This window comes from Diceros bicornis, chromosome 8 (assembly GCF_020826845.1).
Source record: "Diceros bicornis minor isolate mBicDic1 chromosome 8, mDicBic1.mat.cur, whole genome shotgun sequence".
NCBI lineage: Eukaryota > Metazoa > Chordata > Mammalia > Perissodactyla > Rhinocerotidae > Diceros > Diceros bicornis.
In genome coordinates this window covers 57,823,035-57,848,309 of record NC_080747.1, presented here as the reverse complement: position 1 = coordinate 57,848,309, position 25,275 = coordinate 57,823,035, and the positions used below count along the sequence as shown (strand labels likewise).

The following is a 25,275-nucleotide window of genomic DNA, read 5'->3' as shown; positions in this document are numbered from 1 at the left end:
TTTAAATCTGAAGAGCTAGTATCAATTTGGGGATTATTGCTGTAAGACAAAGGTGATGTCTACATAGACAGTTAAATGATCTCTGCGCATCTTAAGGTTGAAACAAGTTTATTTTGCAAATTATGACTTACAAGTACTTCATAAGTTTTCCACTTTTCCACCTACTATGCCTAAATAATATCAGACTTTGGCAAGTGGAAGAGATTAAATTAGCAAGTGGAAGAGAGAAAAACAGTAATGATTCCCAAAGTGTGAGGCCCCCCCCCCAAAAAAAAGCCCAATGAATTAATAATGAAGGAGAAATTCAATAAAGAAGAAATCATCCTCAAAGATGTTTACCCAGGAATCTGTTCTACACAAAACTCATACCATTGAGGAGGCAGATCAAGGAAGCACATTCCCCAGTGTGTGAACTAGTGTTACAAGCCCAAATGTCTTCAGGGACAGGCAGTTACTATGAATGTGTGAAGCACTCAAGTCTTAGATAATAGAGAGTTGTGAGGACAATAACTACCTGCAAAGTACAGGTTCCACCTAAGGCCTCAAGTGTGTGTGTGTGTGTGTGTGTGTGTGTGTGTGTGTGTGTATGGGTTTACAAACTGTGGGCTAAACAAAGAATGGCTGGGGGCAGAATTCTGCCTGTGGACCACCAGTTTGTGATGCTCATTTTAGGCAGACTAAGTTGAACACTTCTTTCTATGTTTCAATTTGTGGAAGTTTTTCATTCCTTGGGCCAAATAGTTTGGGACATTTCATTATTGCCGTGGTCTGAATGCTGTGTCCCCCCAAAATCCATGTGCTGAAATCCTAACCCCCAAAAATGATGGTATTAGGAGGTGGGGCCTTAGGAAGGAGCTTAGGTCATAAGGATGGAGCCTTCATGAATGGGATTGGTGTTTTTATAAAAGAGACCCCACAGAGATCCCTAGCCCTTCTGCCACATGAGGACACAGTGGAAAGGTGCTGGATATGAGTCAGGAAGAAGGCCCTCACTGAACATGCTGGTGCCTGATCTTGGACTTCTCGGCCTCCAGACTGTGAGAAATAAATTTCTGTTGTTTATAAGCCCCCCACTCTATAGTATCTTGTTATAGCAGCCTGAACAGACTAAAGCAATTATCAATCTTTCCCTTTATTTTCAATTCTATAAGAAGAATCAGATGGTCAAAAAATTTCCTAAGTGAAAATGAATATATTAATTTTGTTTCATTTCCTAGGAATCGAAAAAAGGAATTTCATCAGCTGTATCTCATATCTTCTGAAGTTTTTCCATTCCTTCTACACAAAACACAGGAGAGATTTCATGAGAGTCCAGCTGTATAGAGCAGTTCATTGATAAAAATCAAGTATAATCAAGATTACCTAAGAAATATCAACATCCTAAATACTGAGAACTGAACTGTAAAGCAAAAGATTACCTTAGTTTCATTCTGCAGGTAAAAAAAAAAAACAAAATGCCATTAACTAAATATTGGTCTTATCTTGTAGTCCCTCCATGAACCAGTTTTGACTTTAAGTTCACCCAAGCATATTAACGGGAGACAGGACGTCTGCCCCACCTAGCTCAATTATCTGTTTTTCTGTACTATGGCATTCATCATTATGGGAGGGAAAGTTTGGCTCAGATGACACTCATATCTTATACCAATACTTGTGTAACAACACACTTTAAGTTTACTCCCACAGCCCATAATTCAACTACTAAATTATTCACACGTACAGGTAATGAACAAGAAATTCTACATCAAAATTCCTGATTAATATAAAGAGGTTTTGCTTATATACTTAAAAACCATGGATTTAAAAGGTCTTGTTCTTACTCATGCATTTTTAGATACTAGAATACACCCCACTTTTTCCTTTCAGTACAGTAAAAATTATGACAATCAGAATTTATGACAGAATTACGTGAGCAAAATTTTTGGAAGGTTTTTCAAAGCTGGACTACAATTCAAAAATACGTATGCATATAGACAAATACTGGAAAGTAATTCTTTAAATGCACAAAATTGTTTTGGAAAGGTTAAATTACAGGTTCCTTTTTCATTTTGTAAAATTGTATCATTGTTGATACAGTGTAAATTCAATGAAAATTATTAAAAGCTCAGGTACTTACTGTGGTTGGAAAATAACGACTAGTTTTGAACTTTTTCAGAGCCATAGAAGAGGTGTAGGTGCCCAAGAAGAGGATGAAAGACATGAGTGTGATATCAGGAACAAATTCACAATTGTTCCCCATGAGCTTTCCTCCAGATTTCAAACACTGCTTCGTTGACAGAAATGCCCAGTCAAAGGTAGCATTATGGTACTGAAGAAAAAAAACATTAAAATTTTTCTAGAGACAAAGCACATCAAAAGCAGCTTTTGATACTTGATGGTCTACTTAAGGATTATGCTAAAAGTTTCTATAAAACAGTCTGAGGGTAACCATTGGAGGGCGAAACTTGATGAAGTGTTAATGGAATAACAGGTAAGGGGGCTAGGAGGCTAGCAACTATTGAAAACACAATAAGTATGATGCAATCCGTTACTTAGTTTGAGCTCAGCCCTACAATCACCCATTTGTTCAACAGAAACAAACCACAAAGTCCTTCTTTCCTGTCAACCTTCCTAAGAGTAAACTGAGACACAATAATATCCCAAGTCTCAAAACGTGAGACTCTCTGAAACACCTCTGTTGTTCAAAAAATACTTACTTTTTAGGGCAAAGCATCTTGTACTTCAAGCTGATGGCCCTACGGTTAATGCCCTCTAAAAATTAAAATTAGGTAACTCATTTACTCAGCACTTTCACAAATGAGCTATTTCTTTTCTAAATAATTACAGATTGGTGATTTAAGGAATTAAACTATAAACATGCTGATGGTCCCTGCTTTTTTAAGTGCATATCCTAATAAAATATAGCTTTTTTCTTGTTGACTCCAGGTCAACATCATGAGCATCCACTGTCGGAATGTGTTGTCATGGGCTGTGGGGTTGCTCGTAGCATATCTATCCCTATGTTACATGGCCTCAAGCTCATAGGTCAATTTTCAAATTTTCTTCTATCTCATGAATTGCTGTCACGTTGTCAGAGTTGTACCTCTCGACAGCAGCTCACTCCTGTTCCTATTTTCTGTTTCTAATAGGCAGGAAAATTCTTTTGCTAGCATGGTGGATAAGGCTAATACACTCATCCCACAGCTGCTCTGAGTTTTAGCTGCTATCAGTGCACAGCTGCCTCATTCTCTAGACAACTGCCTTTAGTGGCATAAGAACTACCTCACCCGGAATGTTATGCCCTCTTGCAGCTAATTACTGAGCAACACTAATGGAGTGCTATTGACTGAATATTTGGGCTCCCCTAAGATTCATATGTTGAAAATCATATGTGATGGTATTTGGAGATGGGGTCTTTAGGAGGTGATTAGGTCTTAAGGGTGGAACTTTCATGAATGGGATTAGTGCCCTTATGAAAAGACCTCAGAAAGCTTTCTTGGCCCTTCCACCATCTGAAGACAAAATGAGACGGCTGTCTATGAACCAGGAAATGGGTCCTCAACAGACACTGAATCTCCCAGCACCATGATCCTGGACTTCCTCTTGGGTCCAGGGCTAATGAGTACATTATGTGCCAACAGAAGAGTGATTGGAGAATACCTTGCAAATAAATATGGAAAGGTAAATTTCTTCTGTTCTTTGGAGGCAAGAATTCTACCTCACACCAAACACATCAACAATATCCTTTACTATTCAAGGAATTCTCTTGATATGAGTGATCTACTCATAAAAGAAGATCACACATATAAAAGAATGTCTACCCAGAAAGAGTTCATATTTTTATAGAGCTCTAAAGGTAAAGTGCTTACATAAGTCAATAAAAACATAAACTCTAGATCTTTCCCTGAAATATTTTTTTTATCTATTAGCTTCAACTTGTAAACAGCTGAATTGCATAATTATTCTTTTATCAAACTCTGCTTCTGAGAGGTGATTAATCATGTCTCATTTTGTTTTTCAGATTTCTGCATATGGATGTTTTTAGCAGCACACATTTAAAGTTTAGATGTCATAATAGGTAGTAGATTTCTTTGTTTTAAAAATCAGCAAAAATTTACCATAATTTCACCTCAGCACTTTAATATCAGCAGGATCCTTCTTTATAACTAGAGTTCCCCAAAGAGGTAAGCTGCATTCAAACGATCCCCACAGGAAGATTTATTGATTTTCTTACAGAGAGGTGAAAACTACACACATGTATATGAAATGACAAACATGTTTTCTTGCTTACATCAACTTAAAATGCCAATATCACTATTTTATAAGCCTCAAATGATTCTTTGTATCATTGTACAGAAAATTTAACCTCCAAACACCATCTTTCACTAAGAGCTTCAGTGTGAAAACTTTAGGCAGCATGTATGTCTCAGTATACACGTCTTAATACATAAAGTTTCCCACTCCCATAAAACTTAAACTCCAGCTAATAAATAATTCTATTTAAATATCACTGAAAGGCATCTACATTATTTGTATTATTTCAGTGTTATCATTCCATATAAGCTGATATCAATGAAGGTTAACTCCTTAAAACTTCAAGTAGGATCCATATCAGGAACAAACTAAACATTAAGACAAAGTATGACTCATCTATTAGTGGTGTGAACATGCAAATACTCAAAGTAGAGTGTTAGATAATTAGCTGATAATTTCATCATCACAGATACCAGTTTATATAATTTTTACTCCAATCTCCTTTTGTTATCTATGAAAAATATAATATAAAAATTATATTTTTTCTTCAGAGGTCCGTTTTGCTTTGCCTATGGAAAGGGACCACAAAAACAATTGAAACTGCATTGATTCAAGTCAGCACTTGCTATAATCCAATGGTTTTCAAATTTTAATTATCACTGAAATATGTTTTTCAAGTGAAATTTACCCACAACCCCAATATTTAAAACTGAGCTATTCTACCCTATGTAGTTTAGAGGCATTGAGCCTCTCTCTCTCTCAACACCCCTGCCCACCCCAAGTCAGCCCCTGAGTCACCTCTCTGGAATCCTAGCTCAGTCTGAGGCAATACTACTTTAAAAATAATGCTGTTTTATTAATAAAGTTATCTATATATCTATTTATCACTTATTAAAAGTTATCTAAAATTACCGTGAATAGTTTAATCCAGGACTGAGCAAACTATATCCTATAAGCCAAATTCAGCCCACCTTGCTTTTGTAAATAAAGTTTTATTGAAACACAGAATCAACTTGATGGCACTAAAAACAACAACAAAACTACTTCTTAGGAAATTACTCTATATCTCTACTTGGGTCCTCACAGGCATTTTAAATTTAACATGTTCGAAACTATCTCCTGATTCCTCTTAAACCTGCTCCCGCTATGCTCTCGCCCATCTCTGTTAACAACAATTTCATCCTTCTAGATCCTAAGAACAGAAAACCTTGAGGTCACTGTTAATTCCTTTTTCACAAGTAACATTATGGCGAAGACTTTATATGAAAATACATCCTAAATCAAACCACATCTCACCCATAACCACTGCTACCACCCTCTTTCAAGACAGCCTTGTCTCCTCTGAGCTTAATTCAGGAGACTTTTATCTCACTGATTCTGTCCTTTATCTCACTGATTCTGTCCTTTACTCCTAAGAGGTGATTCTCACTCCTCTATGGCTTTGATCTTTATTTCTAACGCAAAATTCTATACGTAGTATTTAAATGCTTAAATCAGAACTTTAAGGACAAGAAAAATGAGAACATAATTGCAGAAGTTTTCTCTGTCTGTCGGAACTCTCATAGCACATTATCTGTACTTCTCATGATGTTTATAACTTTCTATTGCAAGTATACTGTAGCTCCCCTCAATGAGACCATCAGTGTTATGAGTGTGCAAATGCTCAGAGAGATGTCTAACAGGTCTGGAGACCTGGATCTAGAAGAGATGTCAAGTTTGGAGACATCGACTTAGGAGCCAGCTGCAAAGAGGTGATCACTGGAGTAATAAGATTTAATACAAACTACAAAGGGAAAATGCACTGAAAGAACAGAGTGTAAAACATCTACAGTACCCACAATGGAAGTGAAGATACCACAAAAGGCTATGGAGATGTCATGAGAGTGTGGGTAAAAGGAGAAGCACAGTGAAAATGCTGAAAATCAAGGGAGGAGAAAATGGGAATATGTAGGAGAGAGCTGAGAGGGTCAAATGTTGCAGAGAAGATGATTAGGGATGAAGACTGAGCAAAATCCATTGATTTTTTTTTTTTTTTTTTTGGTAACTAGAAGATTTTCGGTAATTTCTTGAGGGAGTATTCAAAAGAGAGAAATGAGTTGAGAAATAAGTGAGAGTGAAATACTGAAACAGCAATTCCAGACTATTTTTTTTTTTTTTGTGAGGAAGATCAGCCCTGAGCTAACATCCGTGCTAATCCTCCTCTTTTTGCTGAGGAAGACAGGCTCTGAGCTAACATCTATTGCCAATCCTCCTCCTTTTTTTCCCCAAAGCCCCAGTAGATAGTTGTATGTCATAGTTACACATCCTGCTAGTTGCTGTATGTGGGATGTGGCCTCAGCATGGCCGGAGAAGCAGTGCATCGGTGCGCGCCTGGATCCGAACCCAGGCCGCCAGTAGCGGAGCGCGCGCACCTAACCGCTAAGCCACGGGGCCAGCCCCCAGACTATTTTTTCAAGAAATACAGTAGCAAAAGGATAGGCTAGAGTGTGCGAGCACTACAAGATCAAGGCAAGTTCTTTAGGGCTGCTGAAGACTTTTGAGATGTTTGTGGTAGATGAGAAAGAATCCAGTTATGGGGACGGAAGGAAGAAAGGAGTGCTAGGAAAAATAAGAATGGAGAGAGGAACGTGAAAGACTAAGAGAGAGAGAGATTGACTAGGACTTGGTCAACCAGACCAGGAATGGGTAAAGGCTAGAAATGACAAAAGTATAGAGTCTGCAGACCAAAGAGACTGTGTGTCACAAAAAAAAAAGAAAGAATAGCCGACCAAGACAGGGGCAGAGTTCCATTTAGGATACAGCAGGCACCAAAAGAAGTATTAGTTAATTGAATGAATAAAATCATTCATCAAGATCCAAATAGTTGACATAATCAAGGAAGATATCTACCAATTTATCTACCTTTTTCATCTGGAGGACAAAATTAAAGTAAAATAAACTCTCAATTTAGAATTACCAGGTAAAATATAGGAAACCCAGTTACATTTGAATTTCAGAAAAAACAATGAATAATATTTTTACTATAAGTATGTCCCATGCAATATGTAGGACATACTTATACTAAAAAAGATTATTCATTATTTATCTGAAATTTAAATGTAACTGGGACCCTATTTTTTTTCTTTTTTGCTAACTCTGGTGATGATATTTCAATTAGATATAGGCTATTTAGAGTAACAATAGCATGTGGAAAATAGAAAAATGTGGCCAAAAGAAAAAAGAAAATTCATTAGGCCCCGATTACACGGACGAACTAAGATAAGCTTTAAGGGAGCAATAAAGAAGAATAAAACAATAATTTTTAAAAGTTTCCTTGGAGAAATAAAATATGTCCACTTAAATATTAACTAATAATACAAGGCAGTGAAAGAAAGTGTCTAAATGAATGGTACAGAGACTGGCAGATCAGAAGAGGGACTAATCAATTTCCTTGAGCACAGAGAGAACAAAATTTAAATTAAGCCTTGAAAGAAGGATTGACGGTCCTTGTAGAACTCTCATACTCAAAAGGCAGTAGGAAGAAGAGTGACAGGACAACAAAATTAAAAAGGAATGAAAGAGAGAGTAACAAAAGCCAATGGAAAAGAGAATAAAACTGACAAACTGTGGCTGTGTATTTCTTTTCTTATTGGCAGAAACAAAGACGTAAAGCATTAGACAGGGAGATGCCATGAGCAAAGATACTGATTCAAGGACATACAATACTTCATCCACTTATCTAATAAACTCTTCATTCAAAACTTGTTGAATGCTCACCATGTGGAGGAACTGACAGTGAGTGGATCAGACGGGCCAGAGCAGCTTGCTTGTGTAAATGGGTAGTGAGAAAAAAGGTGTAAAGGAAATGGGACCAAGTTGCTGAGGGTCTTAACTGAGGTCAATCTCATGAAAAGAGATTTCAATCTATTTTTCTAGATCTCATTTTATAGAGAATTACTCTGCTTATGTTGAGTGGATTTGTTTGTAAATCTTAAAAGTAGAATTTATACTGAAGGATTAATTTTAAACTTTAAAATACTACAGCATCCTCCCCAAAGACAAAGTGGGGGATATATGAGATAGGATGGGCAAAATGTTGACAGTCCTTGAAGTTAGGTGATGTGAACATGGGGGTTCATTGTACTAGTCTCTCGATTTTAGTGCATGTTTTAAATTTTCCATAATATTTTTTAAAATAGGAACATGTAATCTTCAAGGAGATTTAAGGACAGAGTGGTTTTTGCACTTGACTTTCTCAATGAGAGAAAATAACAAGGATGCTATGCACAAGAAGATTAATATGACATTCCATTTCCCATGAAAATGAATGTTAACTCCTAGAATCACCCTGAAGGTACATCAAATCAAAGTACTTTTGCTTCCATGTCTGACTGCCAAGCAGAATTTATGAGACCGTAATAGTTCTTAGTCCCACGATTAACAGCATCTCCATGTAGACATGATATGCTTCACTGGGTAATATAATAAGCAAAAATAAATAAATAAATAAACATTAAAGATTCTACATTGCTCTCCTTAAGTATGGACTGGTAAAATATGTGCCTTTTAAAATATATATAAATGAGGTAATGCTACAAATAGAAGTCTTAAGGTTAAGTACTTAATATACTCATTTAGGGTTTTTTTCCTGCAGTGAGTAAGCCAGATTTGCAGTAATCTGCAATCTTACTTTATGATCTACAGGATGCATTTGAGCTGCAGTTGTCTGTGATTATACGTATTATGGTGAAATATCAAAACTAATTGGTTGTTCTGCTTGTGATTAAGATATAGAAGGATGTACGAGACCATCACTTCCAACCTAACAACTAAAGCAAGCTGGATAAGCTATAAAATCATAGTTTCAAAAAATCCACCAGAGAGATGAGGATGCAAAGAAACCTAAATAAACTAAATTCCAAAAAGTTACAAGACCTTCACAGGAGAGAAGAAATCCATGGTTGCCTCATCCCTGGCAGAGTAGCAGGTGGAAGATAAATCCACTGTAGATGGAGGTAAGGAGAATTAAGCCAAATCTTTAATGAATTTTTAATGGTTGCATGTAGACTAGGGTGACAGATTTGAATTCTGAGGAGCCCTAGGCATAGACCGAGCCTGCATCCACCCACCAAACTTCCTCACGGTCTTTGCCAAGTGCACAGGGGGTACATAAAAGGCTGGAGGTAAGAAAGGATTGCTGAGGGAAATCCTCCCTAAGACACAGATCTCCATTAAATGCAAGAAAGCCACCTTCCTAAGATGGGAGGCAGGGCAGGAGAGCTGAGAGAAACCCCTCTGAGGCATTCAGACACTTCTGAAAGGGCTAAGGCATCTGCTCTCTGAAGGCTGGGGGCAGAGCAGTGGGGCAAAGAAAGATCTCCCAAGACTCAGAAAGCTGGGGCATAAAAGAATACATAGAGCATTCTATGCGACTTTCTGGGATGACGGAAATGTTCTACATCTTGTTTTGAGTGGTGGTTACATGAGTATATAAAATTATCAAAACTCATTGCAATGAACATCTAAGAACTGTGCATTTTAAGGTATGCTTCAATTTAATAAAAAGCAAAACAAAAAGGAATCTAATGTGAAAAACAAATACTAACTGATCCATTCAATGACCTCCTCAGAAGAGACTGACGTTAGATTTTGAAATCTGGTCTCTCCATCTGACAGCTGGTAAGTAGAAGCAGATCTTAATGCTTATTGTTTAGATACGGTGTGGATAAGCTGTGGCTGGTCTCAAAGTTTTACAGGGACCTTTTAAAGAATTTTGTTTGCAGGTTGAAGGGATATGCCAAGCGAGAAATCTATCAGAAAATTGATGGAGGTGAAAAGAAATAAAGACAGAAGTATTCCAACAATAAATGGAAATAAAGAGAAACCTGCCTTTTTCTCTTGAGGTATGGTCATTCTAGAGTTCTAATCTCTGTCTAAATGCTCTAATGCTCCGTTTTTCATGTTCTTTCCCCCTGAAAACACATCCCTACCACTAGGAAAAAGAAAGCTTGTCTTCCTGCTAATGAAGCTGAAGAGAAAAGGCCTTCCTTCCTCTGACAGGATGTTCTCAGGGCTTTGGGACAGGGAGTCTTGCTGGTGCCCAAGGGCTGCATGTCACTTTTACAGCTCCTTCCTTCATGATCTAATTACGGCTGAAATGAAAAGAAGGAAATTAAGTCCTGATGACTGTGTGTCCTAGGAAAGGTTCAGGGTAGCAGAGCTGGCATGGCCAAGCAGAAAGAGGACTCAGTAGCCTGTCAGAAGCAGTGGCTTCCATTTTCTTCTCTCCACCAACCTGAGTTATGAAGGCAGCATGAGCTGGTGGAATGATAATAATGCCTAAATAGAATAATAACAGCACCTAACATTGATTGAGAGGTAAGCATGTACCAGCCACTATGCTAAATTCTGCCTATCTATTAATTTGTCCCTTATAGTATCTTTGAGGTAAGTACTATTATCATCATCATTTTACAGATAGGAAACTGAGAAGTTTCCACAGCCTGTTAAGTAGTGGAGCCCTGAATTTGAAACCAGGCAGTCTGACATGAGAACTCAATATCTGTAAGTCCTTCTACATGAAACACTATTCTGCTGGGCAGATTTTGGAGTTAGAAAGCCCTGAGTTCAAATCCTAGTTTTACTACACACTGTGATATGGCTTTTGGAAGGTGAGTTAACCTTTCTAAACCTGTTTTACTTATAAAATATAGATAACTTAAGAACTCACAAAGTTATTGTGAGGCCTATAGACAATTAATGTAAGAGCCTGGCTCCTAGCAGGTGCTCAAAAAATGGTAGTTATTGTTAATGATAATAAATCATATTAGCTCTTTAATATTCATTTCTGGATCATCTATATATGGTGTGTGTGTGTGTGTGTGTGTGTATGCAAATTATACATAAAGGAATTGATATGAATAGAAAAGGAGAAATGAAAGGTAGAATAAAAGCTGTCCTTCATAATTGCACACACACACACATACACACATTTTTTTTTTCTTAATTTCTTTCTCTAGAGGTGCTGAACATAGCAATTTAACATTTTAATTAAGGTGTGCAATTGATACACACAGGAGGGGACCGTTGTCCTGGAATGTCATTCATAGGAACTGAAAGTATAAACATTTCAATTTGCAAACACTGAAGCATCATGGTGTACTAGCAATATCTCGAGTCTTGGAACCACCCACACTTCAGTGCAAATCTTTCTTCTACTAATTTATGGCTATGTGACCTAGAGCGAGAAAGGTTATTTACCTTCTGGAGCTTCAGTTTCTCTCATCTATAAAATGGAGATAATTATGCCTGGTAGTTCGTGTTAATGATTATAATACATATTAAAGCTTATAATGATTATAATATGTGTAAAACACCTGGTCTCTAGTAGATGCTCCATAAATGGTAGCTAAATTATAATCATCATTATGCCTTTATGTCCTCTATCATAGTCATACCAGAAGTCAACCACAATTTCCATTTGTTTTCCATAAATCTTACAGTAACATCTTACTATAATTACATGTCAATTATTGGAGTCTGTCCGGCACTTGCCCAAAGACAGGGCTTAAAAATTTATTAATTTTAAAGCTTTCCTTGATTAGGTACAAAAAGAATTAAGTTAAGAAACAATCTCTTTTTAAGTCCGTGGAAGGGAGTGTTTTATTAATTTTTATTGCAAATTAACTTATGGTTTTAATTAATTATATATTTTTAAATTTTTAAATTAGATTTTAATTAAAATTCTTTAAAGTCTAGACGGAAGGATTTTTCCTCTGTATTTTAGTAAAGGCTTTTTGGGCAATAGGCCGGCCAGCTCAGAGACTGAAAATTGAACTCTTTTCTGTATGTGGCCTTTAAAACATATATACATACTCTCTTTCACATACATACACACACACACACACACACACACACACACACACACAGTCAGACAGGGAAGAAATAGAGAGGCAAAGTTTGGGGAAAGTCAGCAAAAACAGTAAGGAAAGAAGTCCAGAGACCTGCAGAAAATGAAAACAAGAGAGAAACAGGGTCAAGTGAGAGTTGTCCGGGAAAGATACAGAACATCATCTTTGAAAGGGATGTTGCGGGCACTCATTACATAATATCTGCGGAAGTGTTCTGGTCTCCTGAGAGATGGGCACTCTATCAATACGAGGTTTTATGGTTTCTGTCTTTATAACTGAGAGATTGATATTCTTTGGTAAGAGTCCATATCCACTGTAGAAGGAACACAATTGGAAGTCTGAAACTGCACTTTCTCCTTTTTCTCCAACACAAAAGTCTCCTTCCAGTGTGTGACCTTCCATGCAAAACAGCTCATTTTTAAAGCTTAGTTCCAGTCTCTTAAGGACCCTTAGTTACAAACCATGGGAAAGGATATCATGTGACAGGGGAAATGTCCTGCTACAATCACCCTTAGTGAAGAGAACAGGACACTGTTTGGTAGTCAGAAGAATTCTTAATCGTACTAGAAACAGAGAGAGGATACCATGCTCTCATTTCTCAACTTCTCTCATTTTCCCTTGTGAAAATACTTCAAGGTGATCATTAATGGGATATAGCAGTTAAATTCCTAAGAAGGGTGCTCGCTTCAGCAGCACATATACTAAAATTGGAACGATACAGAGATTAGCATGGCCCCTGCACAAGGATGGTTATAAACCAATGTTACTGCAATAAACAAAAAATTAAAAAAAAAAATTCCTAAGAAGGTTTAAAAAGTATGTTGTAGGAGTCAGTATTCGCTTCAGCTTAAAAAAAAAAAAAAAGGAAAAGGGAAAAAAAAAGCCAAAGGAAAGTGTTTTTTTCTGTCCCTCCACTATCACTGCTTATTAAATGCGTGTTCATGCTAGGACTGCTGAACGGTAGCAGACACCACAGTCTGAATATTATAATTAGAGTAAACAATATGCAAGCAGTTTGAAACACTAAGTCACTTACCTTGTCAGTAGAAGAAATAGTTGGCAAATCTTCCGGAGCCAATGCAGTGTCATTAGATAAGGAGATATTAACTGTAAAAAAAAAAAGACAATTTTTTACTATAAAAACAAAGTAAAAATGACCTAAACGCAAAATTAGAAATCTACAAAAGCAGGGTCAGGCATTAAAAATGTCTTCAATCACAATATAAGGGCACAATGAATTTTTCTTTATTATAATTGTATTCACCTTTTACCCAGATAAAATAACCAAAGAGTTGGACATGTCTATTGTGCTCTAATCTGATAAGAAACAATGAAAAATGTTTAAGGATACGGTATTAAAATGTATTTGTTTCAAGTTTCAAAAAAAAAAACTTCTCTGTTACTAAAAGGTACTCAGTATATTTTGCCTAGTGGAAGAAATGGGTGTTAATAAGTGAGTAAGCTGATGATTGGCTTCATGTACACTCAAATCTCACAAATAAGAGTTTTACCAGTTAAGGATTAACTGCTTTGGAATTTTTGGAAATTTGGACTGCGTATGAGAAAGTATATTTTTGCAAAATGTGTGAAAACAAAGAAAAGTACTAGATAAATAAGAAATTATATAAATATAATGGGAATGAATATTTAATCTCATTTAAAAAATTATTTTCATATAATTTGGCATCATTTGTGATTTATTAAGATGTCACTTGCAGAAGAACCTAATTTATTTATCAAACCAACCCTCCTCTTGGACATATTTCATTGTTTTTTTTTCTATTTATGAGTCTAAAATTAAAACACAGTATTCAAAAAGTATTCTATAATTAAAACATTTTTCTTTATCAGATAAGCGTTTTTCCTTTTATGTGAAGCTTTATGTGTTATAAAATAAATTGTTTCTCAGAGAATATGCCCAATTTATGGAAATATTGTGAAATAACACCTATCAGGTTTTTGTCTTTAAGGATCACATAGTTCAGGTAACATCCAAATTGCTACTTATTGTTTGGTTCCCAAGCTCTCCCTGCCAAACCCCTAGCCTGTCTTTTTAGTTTGCCAGGTTTTAGGTTCACCTACATAAACTTTAAAAGAGAAACAAACAGATTTATTTGACTGTTGAAATTCAGAATATAAGATCCATGAGGGACGAATAGAAGGGACATGTCTTGTTCACTTCTTTTCCCCAGAATCTGCCCCGTCTGGCACTTAACTAACAGTAACTCAAAAATATTTGTTTACTACTCAACCTTAAAAAAGAAGGAAGTCCTGTCATTTGCAACAACATGGATGAACCTGGAGGGCATTATGCTAAGTGCAATAAGCCAGACACAGAAAGACAAATACTGCGTGGTATCACTTATAAGTGGAATCTAAAAAAAAAAAAAAAAAAGTCGAACCCATAGAAACAGACACGAGAATGGTAGTTGCCAGGGGCTGGGGGGTGGGGGAAATAGGGAGATGTTGGTAAAAGGGTACAAATTTTCAGTCATAAGAAGAAGGTCTGAGGATCTAATGTATAACATGGTGACTATAGTTGATAATATTGTACTGTATAATTGAAATTTGCTAGGAGAGCAGAACTTCAGTGGTCTCACTAAATAAAATAAAATGAATATGTGAGGTGATGGATATGTTAACTAACTCGGTGGTGGGAATCCTTTCACAATGTGTATGTATATCAGATCATCATGTTGTACATTTTAAATACATTACAATTTTATTTGTCAACTATACTTCAATAAAGCTGAAAAAATATTCATTACTGTCAATAAAAGAAGCTAGGAAAGGGGCCATTTAATGACTACAAAGGAAGGAGAGCAGATATAGGCAAAAGAAATGAAATAAGAAAAATAAATAAAAGGGGAGAAAATATTTAGGTTCAGTCTTTGTTTTTCTCAATTTTGGTATCCATTCTGATCTTTGAAGACTCTGGAATTGTTAAACTTTTAACCTACAGCTAGCTGCTGCCAGGGTTTTCCTATTTAATCAGTAAAACAAGCATACGTGCAAACTATCTGTTTTCTTATTCTCTCTGTTTCATTACAGGTCACAGAAAGAAGCAAAATAGGCTAAAGGACGCTTGGCCCAAATAAGAAAACCAAACATGGATCCATTCCCAAAAGGAAGAAGATGTTAGTAAAATTATTATTAACAAAACCTAGATTTTTATTACTATTTTGTTCTAAAAAGCTTAAAGTACATTTTCTTACATTAGTCTATGTGTTCATTTAAAAACATACAAGAGGGCCAGCCCCGGTGGCCTAGTGGTTAAGTTCAGCACAGTCTGCTTAGGCAGCCTGGGTTTGGTTCCCAGGCGCAGACCTACACCACACATCTACCAGTGGCCACGCTGTGGCAGTGGCTCACATACAAAATAGGGAAAGATTGGCAACAGATGTTAGCTCAGGGTAAATCTTCCTCAGCAAACAAACAAACAAAAAACGTATGAGAGCATGTAACATGTATACTTTTATACCTGTTTTATGTTGGATGGGACTCTGAAGCAAGCAACGCTAGGTTTCTTGCCCAGGATTATAGAGTCAATCAGAAGTAGAGTTGGCACCAAAACCTTGTTCAGCATTCTTTCTTTTCCTACTCAGCATTTTTAATTATCAAAATCAAGATGATTTATGTGGCCACAGAATTCAAGGTGGGGCAGTACTCGCCAATGTTAGAGCCAATGTTAGATGATGTGAGCTGAAGTGTCTGACCCATCTGAGCGTTTGAAGGAAAACAGCATACGTGAAATCACAGGCACTGTTTAGATTGGTGTCTAGGAAGCTGCTCTGAGCTAAATTCTTTAATGCAATTTTATGAGCTTCCTGTCACAAGGGAGCAGAGGTCTTTTTGCAGCACACTTTTTTGCATAAAAACAAGGAGTAAGAAGTGAGAGGGAAAGATATTCAAGGCTCCTTTGTGAAATGAATGACAGGTAATAAAGACCATGAGTGAACTAAAATAGGATTCCAATCTGAACTTTTAGTAACTGCTCTCAAGTTTTGGATACATGTCAATTCTGCTCATCTAAATTCCTTTTATCTTTTCAGTGTTCCTCTGAGACAAACTATTAAAGCACATTGGCACTCAAAATCCAAAAAAAAAACAGTATCAAAAAAGATAGGAAAAAATTTAAACTTTTCCTACTTATTTTAATAAGAAGCTGCTTCAAGAGAAAGACTTCAAAATAAATATATAAACAAGCACTTCCATAAATACATATTGGACGGTAGAGTCCATAAATAAGATTAAAAGTAAATTTCTTTACGCTCATAGAAGAGAAAATGATCAATTTCAATTGAGAGCTTGGTCTACAAGAGCCATTGGTCACCATTTGGATCCAGACAGACACAATCCAAATATTTTGGTAATCAATTGCAGAGTGATCTGTGTGTATAGAATGTGCAATATCCTTAATTAGGAGTCTAGAAAGGTCAAATGGAAAAGCCGGAAACACACTGCACTCTGTCTGTCTTCACCATTTGCTAAGAGCATAGATTATCAAGTAAAGAAACTCTTTGCTCTAGGTTATCTGGCTAATTCAGAACTATCCAATTGTCACTGGGACAGCCTGTGTCCCATACTTGGTTTCAGGGAGTTTCCACAGGTTGATCGTTTTATGTTACTTGGATTTTCACTTCTTGATCCTTCTTCCCACGTATCAAATTCTAGCTGATCCTCCGGAACAAGCGAATGAACATTGTCAGCAACAGACATTTAAAAATATGTCTGTGAGTTTTCCATCTTGAGCTGGCTTTTCCTTCTTTATGTTTAATGAGCGATCTGGAGAAAGAACAGGCTGCAGGAGCTATGAGCGGACACATCCACGTGTCAATGTTAGAATACCATCTGCATAGGGAATATCAATTGCACTGTTTAAGGTTGTCCTTCTTTATCCTCTAGTGACCTGGCACCAGGAACTACCCTATGACTCCTCTGCTTTACACATTAGCAGGAACTGTACCATCAGGAATACGCACAAAAGCTCACTTGTGGCTATGAGATCAAGTACGAGCAACCACTGGCCACTGAGGCAAATGTATCTGCTTTGATGTCTCACCACATCACAATGCAGAGAAACGAGTACTAGGAGAACTGGGCTGGAATTCTGGCTCCGCCACCTCCTGAAGCACAGGGTCCCAAACTCTCTTGCCACATAATCTTGAGGAAGTTATTTCACTCCTCTCGACCTTCACTCCTCAGGTCCCTCATTTGTGAAACTGGATTTGAAACCATCTATCTCATAAGGTTACTGCATGGATTAAATAAGACAATGTAGGCTAAATTGTTAGCACAGTGCCCAGTACCAGAAAAGATCTAAACAAATGGTAGCTAAGAAGACTACCAGCTTTATGACCTGGAGAAAGCAGAACTTAACCTCTGGGAAGAATGTCAGTTACCTCACAAGGTTTGTGTGATGATTAAATACATATATATTATAATATTACAATATATATTAAAATATAGTTTATTAAAATCCCCTAGTAAAATGTCTGGCACTTGGATGATGCTTAATAAATGTTAGTCAAATCTGAATCTATACCCTCAACACAGCTTCTTAGCATTACAGTAATGTGGAACTGATTAATCTGCTCTGAATAAGAAAAAATTTGAGTATTCTCCATAATAAGGAAACTTTAATGTTTTAGTCCATTCTATTTAAACAACGTCCTGAGGAAATTGAGTAACAGGAAAATAGATACCGAATAAAATTGGGTAGCTTCTTGCCTTGTATGGTCATGTCAGGTTTATTTAAGCGTCCTGGAAAACTTGAGCAAACGAGTGCCTCTTGATAAAGTCAAATATTTATGCTTTAAATTTCTAGATCAATAAAAGGGAAAGAATGGCTTTTGTAGGGATGACAAGGTGAATGAGGAAAACTTGGGGAGAATTAGGTCTTAGGGAAGTTATCTGCCACTGTCTCAACCTTAAGTCTTAAAATTAATAGAAAGTTTTTCTTCACTTTTTCTTGTTATTACCTTTTTTGTTTTCCTAAGTATTTTTACCAAGCCTAATGCTTGAGATTTTCCATGTAACTAGGCAAGTTCAAGTTATGACACTCTTCAGTCAATGGACACCCTTTTCACATGTTCACCTACCACACTGCACAGGAAGTTAAAGAGCTGAGCTACTACCCACTGTTAAGCTGAATATATTTAGCCATTATTTTCACAAAAACTTCTCTTTCATATCCACCCATCATTACATTTAGGATGTGTATATACATTATTCTGGGGTACATTTTCCAAATTTGTGTTTTATACAAGTCCAAAGCCAGAGAACTATCCAGGTTTGGCAATCATCCAAATGTATTGCTTCTCTTTTTCTGATTCCTGCAGGCATTCTACAGAAATTGCTAAAATATAGGTTAGGATAGTAAAAGGACATTAACACGATGGGTCTTTCAAATATCTACGGTTTTCTCAAAAGACCATATTACCATGAATGATAAAATGTCAGCTGTGCTGGAAAAGTATCCTTGCAAATGCAAGCCTGAGCAATCCTACACCAGAATGCCTTGTACTTCCTACTTAACCATTGGGCTATGATTTAAACCCACTTCATAATCTAAAGAGAGAATGACACATAATAAAAAAAATTGCATAGAATATGATGCAGGTCATGGAAGATAAATTAGGATTCTCTTTTATTTCCTAATTTTCTTTTAATGGGCTTTCTAATTATGCAACACATATTGACTATAATACGGGACCACCGGAGACATGATCTAGCAGTTGTTTTTAATGGTTATAACATATTGGGGCATAGCATTTATAAGATAGAAAAATTATATAGAAAGAAATGGTAATGACATTCTACTCTAGTGACAGCCATTTTAGAGCATTTGGAAGCCTCCTCATATGCTGTGAATAAAACAAAGGTGTGGAAATGGAAGCCATGGCTACTTCCAATCGCTTGACTTGGTCTTACAATTTCAAACCAGAAACAAGCCTATATTTTACTTATAGTCAATGATGCACTCAATGCCTGAGAAAGGCTTTATTCCTCTTAATCATTCACCCATTATTAAGCATGTTCTCTCTGGAACAGTCAACAGTGAATCAATAAAACATATCCCTTCCATTAACAATAAAGTTAGTATCTATCCCCTTGAGGTGATTTCTCCTGCTTTTCTAATTTGTTTATCATTTTTAGCAAGCCTTCTTTCCCCTCCAGATACAAAACCAACATCTGGTCAGAAAATTTACTTTAACCCTTTCCAAAGTATTAACATGGCCCTGAGTGTATAGTCTTGCAACTTTGACACATCAGGCAAATGAACACAAGCACTAAAGTAGAAATTTATTTCTTAAGTCTGAGTCAAATGAAAATCTGACCTTGTTCATTCAAAAAGTAATTAACAATGTTTCAAAAACAATACATTTTATAAAAAGCAGTGTGTACGTATGTGCGTGTGTGCACACACGGGTGTGTGTGGTGGGTATTCTACTTCACTGAAAGTAACACAATTCTTAAAAAGGAATGAAATAGACCCTCAGTAAATTTTTGTTGATGGTAGAAGGGGAAGGAAAAAAGAGCACGGGAAGAGAGAGAAGGAGACGAGAAAGAGGAAGGAAGAAAATCCATGTCTGTTCCCTATATACAAAATTCTACCATTTATGTTTTTGAATGAATCAGATAAATTCCTCTTAGAAGAACTAAACATCTCACCTCTAGGACTGTTAAGCCTTTTTCTATATGACTAGGTATAGCATACAACACTTTTGTAGGCTGAGATTCAGTGGAATAGTACTGAATTATCTATGATGCACTGAACTGCTTAACGTTTTTTTCTTTAAATATGGCTTCAATGTTTCATATTTATCTACAACAGCACATTAGTTGTTAATTTTTTTGGTAGGCTTCCAATAGAAACCTAGTTAGTATTTTTCTCTAGGAAAATTTCAGGGAAAATTAAATATTTGAACTCCTTTAAAAGAATACAACTAAAAGATTAAACTGGCTGGGGCATCTTTTGCAGGACAATGAGAAAAAGAACAAACTTTTACTCAGTGTCTATTAGGTGCCAAACAATTTTACATATGCTATTTCATTTAATCCTTATAGTAACCTCTAAGAGTGGGTACAGCTCACAGATTATGAAATGGAGAGATTAGGTAATTAGCTCAGCCCAGGGTCACACTGCTTGTTAGAGATGAAATTCAAACTCAGTTTCCAAAGCACATATTGTTTACACTTTATCATACTAACAATTTTCTAAATTGGGATGTTGGTGATGAATGAAATACTGTGAACTGTCCTTCAATTGGCTATTCTTCAGTGTTCACTTTTGGCTTTTGAACTGAACCATCTTCTTTCTTATACACCTCTGCTATGTAACCATCAAGGCACAGTGGGCAATATAACATCTATTATCTCTACTTTAATTCGTAGCTATCTCATTTCTAAGAAAAGGAAATTTTAGCACAAAAACCATGTATCCACCCTGACTGATATGTCAAACTGCATGGCTAACTTTCCCTCTAGTACTTGCAACTGAACCTCCTTAGTTATTCAGTAAATGAGAATCTAGATATATGACTTGGGTTACTGAGCAATAGACGGTGGTGAGGAAGAGAGAAAAAGGTGCATTAAGAAAAAGAAACTCAGGAAGTGATGAAGTTTTATGGAAGCAAGTGAGATCAGGAAGGAAGAGAGGAGAAAGAGTTGGCTTCACACAGCATAGAAAAACCACAATATTATTGTGGCCCTGAATACACTTTTCTTAGTGATTAAGTGACCCCTATTTCCTTTCCTATAAAATCATTTCTCAGTTTGCAGGATCACGACTCCATCTGTGCAGTTACTGGTTCATTGTTACATACTGTCCCAGTGTTGAAAAACAAGTCAACCGCCAGTTTAAATATTATTGACTCATTGATTGAATTCTTTTACTAGGAGTGCATGTTGCGATGAAAGGCCTGTCTTTTGTTGTTTTTAGAATACTTACTCTAGCTGTACATGCAACTGTATTATTCTCTCACTATCATTTTTCAGTTTTCTATCAAGAAGTACTAAATTTATGGTGGATCTGTGCAGTTTGCTATCCAAAAGTATTAAGGTTACGGGAGAAATACATGATCATTAACCTTAAGGGGTTTTGTAAAACATGAGATTGCCATGAAAATGCAAATATCCATTTGCCTTTTTCCAAACCAAAAACAGATTTCATCTCCATAGGTTTAAATGATCTCTCACATTCATGTACATAAATTTCCTGAGTCCCACTCATCTGAATGACTCCAGAAATATGGGGTGCAACCAACAGTCTTGTTGCAGAACGGGCCAATTGCCCAACGATGTTTGCTTAGAAGGGAGAATGAAGACTGGTTTGTTTGTTCTATCATTCATACTTAAAGGCTACTTACTAACCCTACATTTTAAAGAATAATAACAATAATAATGGAAGTTAACATTTAATTATGTATTATATATTAGAAACTGTCCTAAGTACTTTGTTTGTAATACCTCATTTTTTCCTTCAAAACAACTCTATAAGGTAGGTACTATTATCAACCCCATTTTACAGATGAGGAAGGTGAGGCTAAGCTACCTTGGGAAAAAGAATTTGCCCAAAGTCACACATTGGACATTAGCCAAGCTGGGACTCGAATACAAGATTTTCTGACTTTAAAACCTTGCTACACTGCTTTACTGGTCCCACCTAGAGGGAATAGGAATTGTCAGAGTCCTCCCAAGACAACTAAACAATGAATGCAAGTTTCTATGAGCCTCAGGTAGGTATGGGGCTGACACTAGGCAGAGCTGCTTCAAGACAGGTGTTGACAAAGCCCTCATTTGACTTTATGAACGCATCAAACCTCAGAACAGCTGAGAAGTATTTTTTTCTTTAGAAAATCTTGGTGTATGAATACTCAAACTTGCCTAAGAAGTCAGCTTACAGACTTTTCCATAAACAAATAAATATATACATACAGATAGAAATAAATAAATGAAAAGGAAAGTTCAAAATTCTACAATTAAATATGTCTGTGATCCAGATTTTGTGATTTTGAACAACTAGAGTCTGCACTTCCTCTGAAAGTCCAGGACGTATGATTACAGGGAGTTTCACCCCCTTTTCTCCTCAAGAGAGCTCTACATAGAAGTGGAATTGTAATATTTGTGTTCCTCTGGGGAGCATATTTAATTGATTCTAATAATAATATCTATCATGAATTGAGTGCTTACTCTTTTCCAAGTACTTTTTAAATTAGGAAATATTTTTAATCAGTATACATCTTAACAATAATAGGCTTTTATAACTATTTGTCATTCATGTTTGACTGAATCTTTAAATTCACTTTGTACCTCTCTCTGCTTTGCTTTTAAGCGTGGGTTTTATTCTAATGTGTGTTGATTTTCCTTCAACAAGACAAAAAGAAGCCATGAGCACAAAGCCCAGCAACTCCCTATCTTTTCATCAGTGTTATTGTCTGACCTATTTCTAGGGGGATACGATTCTCTTTTCTCTCACCACTCAAGATGCATATGGGTCTTCCTAGGATTTCTCCACCAAAGTGGCACAGAAGAATGCAGATACACCACCAAAATACCTGGGAGTAATCTGACACAGGCTGCCAAAAGCATAAAAATTCTTCATATCTTGTTTAGTTTTTAAATTCATGAGCATTTTGCATTCTAGTCTATAATATAACCATGTTTGTTTTACTATAAACATTAAGAGGGTTTTTCTTCAGAATTTATAAGTAAAAGTGGATATTGCATGAATATGCCCCAGGTTTACACAGCCCTCAAAACACTGCTGTATTTCTGGTGCTACAAGACCTTAGTCTACAAGCATGGATGGCATATTAATTTTTATTTTAAGGGACATTGGCCTGTAGCTAACTGCTTAACTTGTGATTACTAGCATTATTACCATTTAATTGACTGACACAAATGTCTACCCCTTATCCTACTAGAGCAGATGTAAAGCAACTTCCCCCAAAGTGAATCTTCTTTTCCAAATGCCTTCCATATCATAAAGTGATGATGAATTACTCCAAAAAAAATTCCAAAGACACAAGTTGAGCACTTTTTCTGAAAAAATTCTGATGCTGACTCAGGTTTGGCAAGATGGATGTTGAAGTGCTAAGATGTATAGAATCATATTCCTTACCCAGAAGTTACTTTTACATCTTTCCTGACTCTAGAATATAAATCTTCTCTGAGAACATAACATTCTTTTCTTTCTTTCTTTTGCTTCTTTTTTTCCTTTCCTTTCCTTTCTTATTTCCATTGTCCAGCAGAGATGAACTATAAGGGTCTACTTTACACTAGGTGACCCTCAGTCTGAGTTTATTTTTTAATTTCATGCTTCAACTTGTATAAAGTGAATTAGTATTTTGTTTCCTCTATAAGCTTAAAATAATCTATTTAGAGTTTACTTACAGGAAGAGATTCCTACAGCAATAAGGAAGCAGCAAAATACGGAAAAGAACTCCAGAGAGCTAGGTTTGCCTGGTCCTTGTGTCTATTAATAAATGTACTTGGTTTCCTCAACTCTCACATAAAATCAAGAATATTGTACACAAAATTTCTTCTAAGTGCAAATATTGCACTTAGAGTTAATTTCAAAGTATTGTGCTAATTATGTTCACATGCCAGAACTCCTGGTTTCACTTTCTGATTGAATCCCATGGCCAAGACACCTCAGGCAACAAAACTTCAAACTCAGCAGGATGGTTTCTCAGAGAAGATAAAATAAAACGCTTTACTGAGGACCAGGATATCATGTTACAAATTTGCATGCATGGAGCTTATACCTTCCTCCAAACACAGGGTAAACACAAACACAAGGACGACGTCCTCACCTCGGTCAGGTGGCACACAGGCACAGGAAAAGTGAGTATTGTAGCCCACTTTGAAGTCAGAGTTGATGGGGTAATAATGGGCTAGCTTGATCATCTTCTTGAAAGCATCGTAGATAAAAATGAAGCTAATCAGAGAAGAGAAGCCCTCCTCAGTGAAGCGAGTGAAGTACTGAACCAAGAAGCTGGCGTCGGTGGCCACCAAAATGAGACACAGGAAGGCTGACCACAGGCCAATCCAAAGGCGGAATTCCAAATAATCAAAGTTATTGTCCCTGGAAAGAAGAAGGAAAGGTATTTAGACTCCTCCTCCACGGAACGCAAAGAAGAATGAATATAAAACTACCAAATGACTGCAGAATGATTGCTAAAAATACAAATCACTTTTAGCCACTAGATATAAAGCTCATTTTTTATTTTCTCCAGAAAGTATTGTTTAAGAATTTGGTCTAGTGAGATTATTATGCTACCGTAAAGAAATAATGCCAGAAGTTTGAGAAAAGCACATCAAAAATAGTCATACCATTTGTATGTGAATAACTCATTAATTTTCTCATTCAAAAAATATGGTCCCTGCCTTCATGGAGTTTATAGAATAAACAATTTTGAAAGCATAACATTGGTACCCAATATGCGCTCAAGAAATGTTTGCAAGCTTTATTGATTAATAAAGACCCTAAGATGACTATGTCCTCCATCCTTAAGTCATCGCAGTCTACTGAGGGAGATGAATTGATCAACATAATCACACTATAAAATACTATGTGATATCTAAAGGTTCCCACAGAGTGTCATAGAAGAAGGAGTAACTAATTCTGGCTGGCAGGATAGATGAGGTCACAGAAAAAACTCAAGGTATTGAAGTAGGAACTTTCCAAACAGACCAGGGAGAGTCAGGCCAAGAAGAAGAAGGAGTACTTAAAAAGGCACGTGGCATGAGGCTGCGTGTAATGCCACTGTCAACAGAAGAGTAATGCCACCAACATGAGGAGATGGGATTAGAAACAGGCTGCAGTCAGATCAAGAAAGGCTGTCCTGCCATGTTACAGCCACTCACTACTACTTCCCCCATGACGCCTGCCCACAGACGTGAAGTTGTGTGTGAAGCATCTTGTGACTACTTTTTTTGTCTGTGACTGTTCCACAGAAGTCTTAGAATAGGCTGCCTCCATCCAAGGAGGCCATTGTTTTTCAATACCCTTTCCATTTCTTACAAATGATTTAGTTCAAGTTTCACAACTAGGAAAAGATGGGTCAAGTGCTGACATCTTACCATTCCATACTAATTCTTTTAAAATTATATGGAGAGTGCTTTACAATATTTTTTCTCATAATTT

At 36.5% G+C, this 25,275-nt stretch overlaps 1 protein-coding gene and 1 non-coding gene across 2 annotated transcripts in view; one reads left to right on the top strand and one right to left on the bottom strand.

Moving 5' to 3' along the window:
* SLC4A4 (solute carrier family 4 member 4) overlaps nucleotides 1–25,275 on the bottom strand; it is a 271,080-nt gene that overhangs the window by 45,715 nt on the left and 200,090 nt on the right. The window contains exons 13-15 of the mRNA XM_058547242.1: nucleotides 23,942–24,213; nucleotides 13,159–13,229; nucleotides 2,117–2,308 (exon numbers count right to left, since the gene is read on the bottom strand). Coding sequence (XP_058403225.1) covers nucleotides 2,117–2,308; nucleotides 13,159–13,229; nucleotides 23,942–24,213 — 535 coding nt within the window. The remainder of the gene's footprint in view (nucleotides 1–2,116; nucleotides 2,309–13,158; nucleotides 13,230–23,941; nucleotides 24,214–25,275) is intronic.
* On the top strand, nucleotides 12,800–12,908 carry LOC131409867 (U6 spliceosomal RNA). Its single transcript, XR_009221056.1, has one exon. It is a non-coding gene; the product is annotated as a U6 spliceosomal RNA (small nuclear RNA).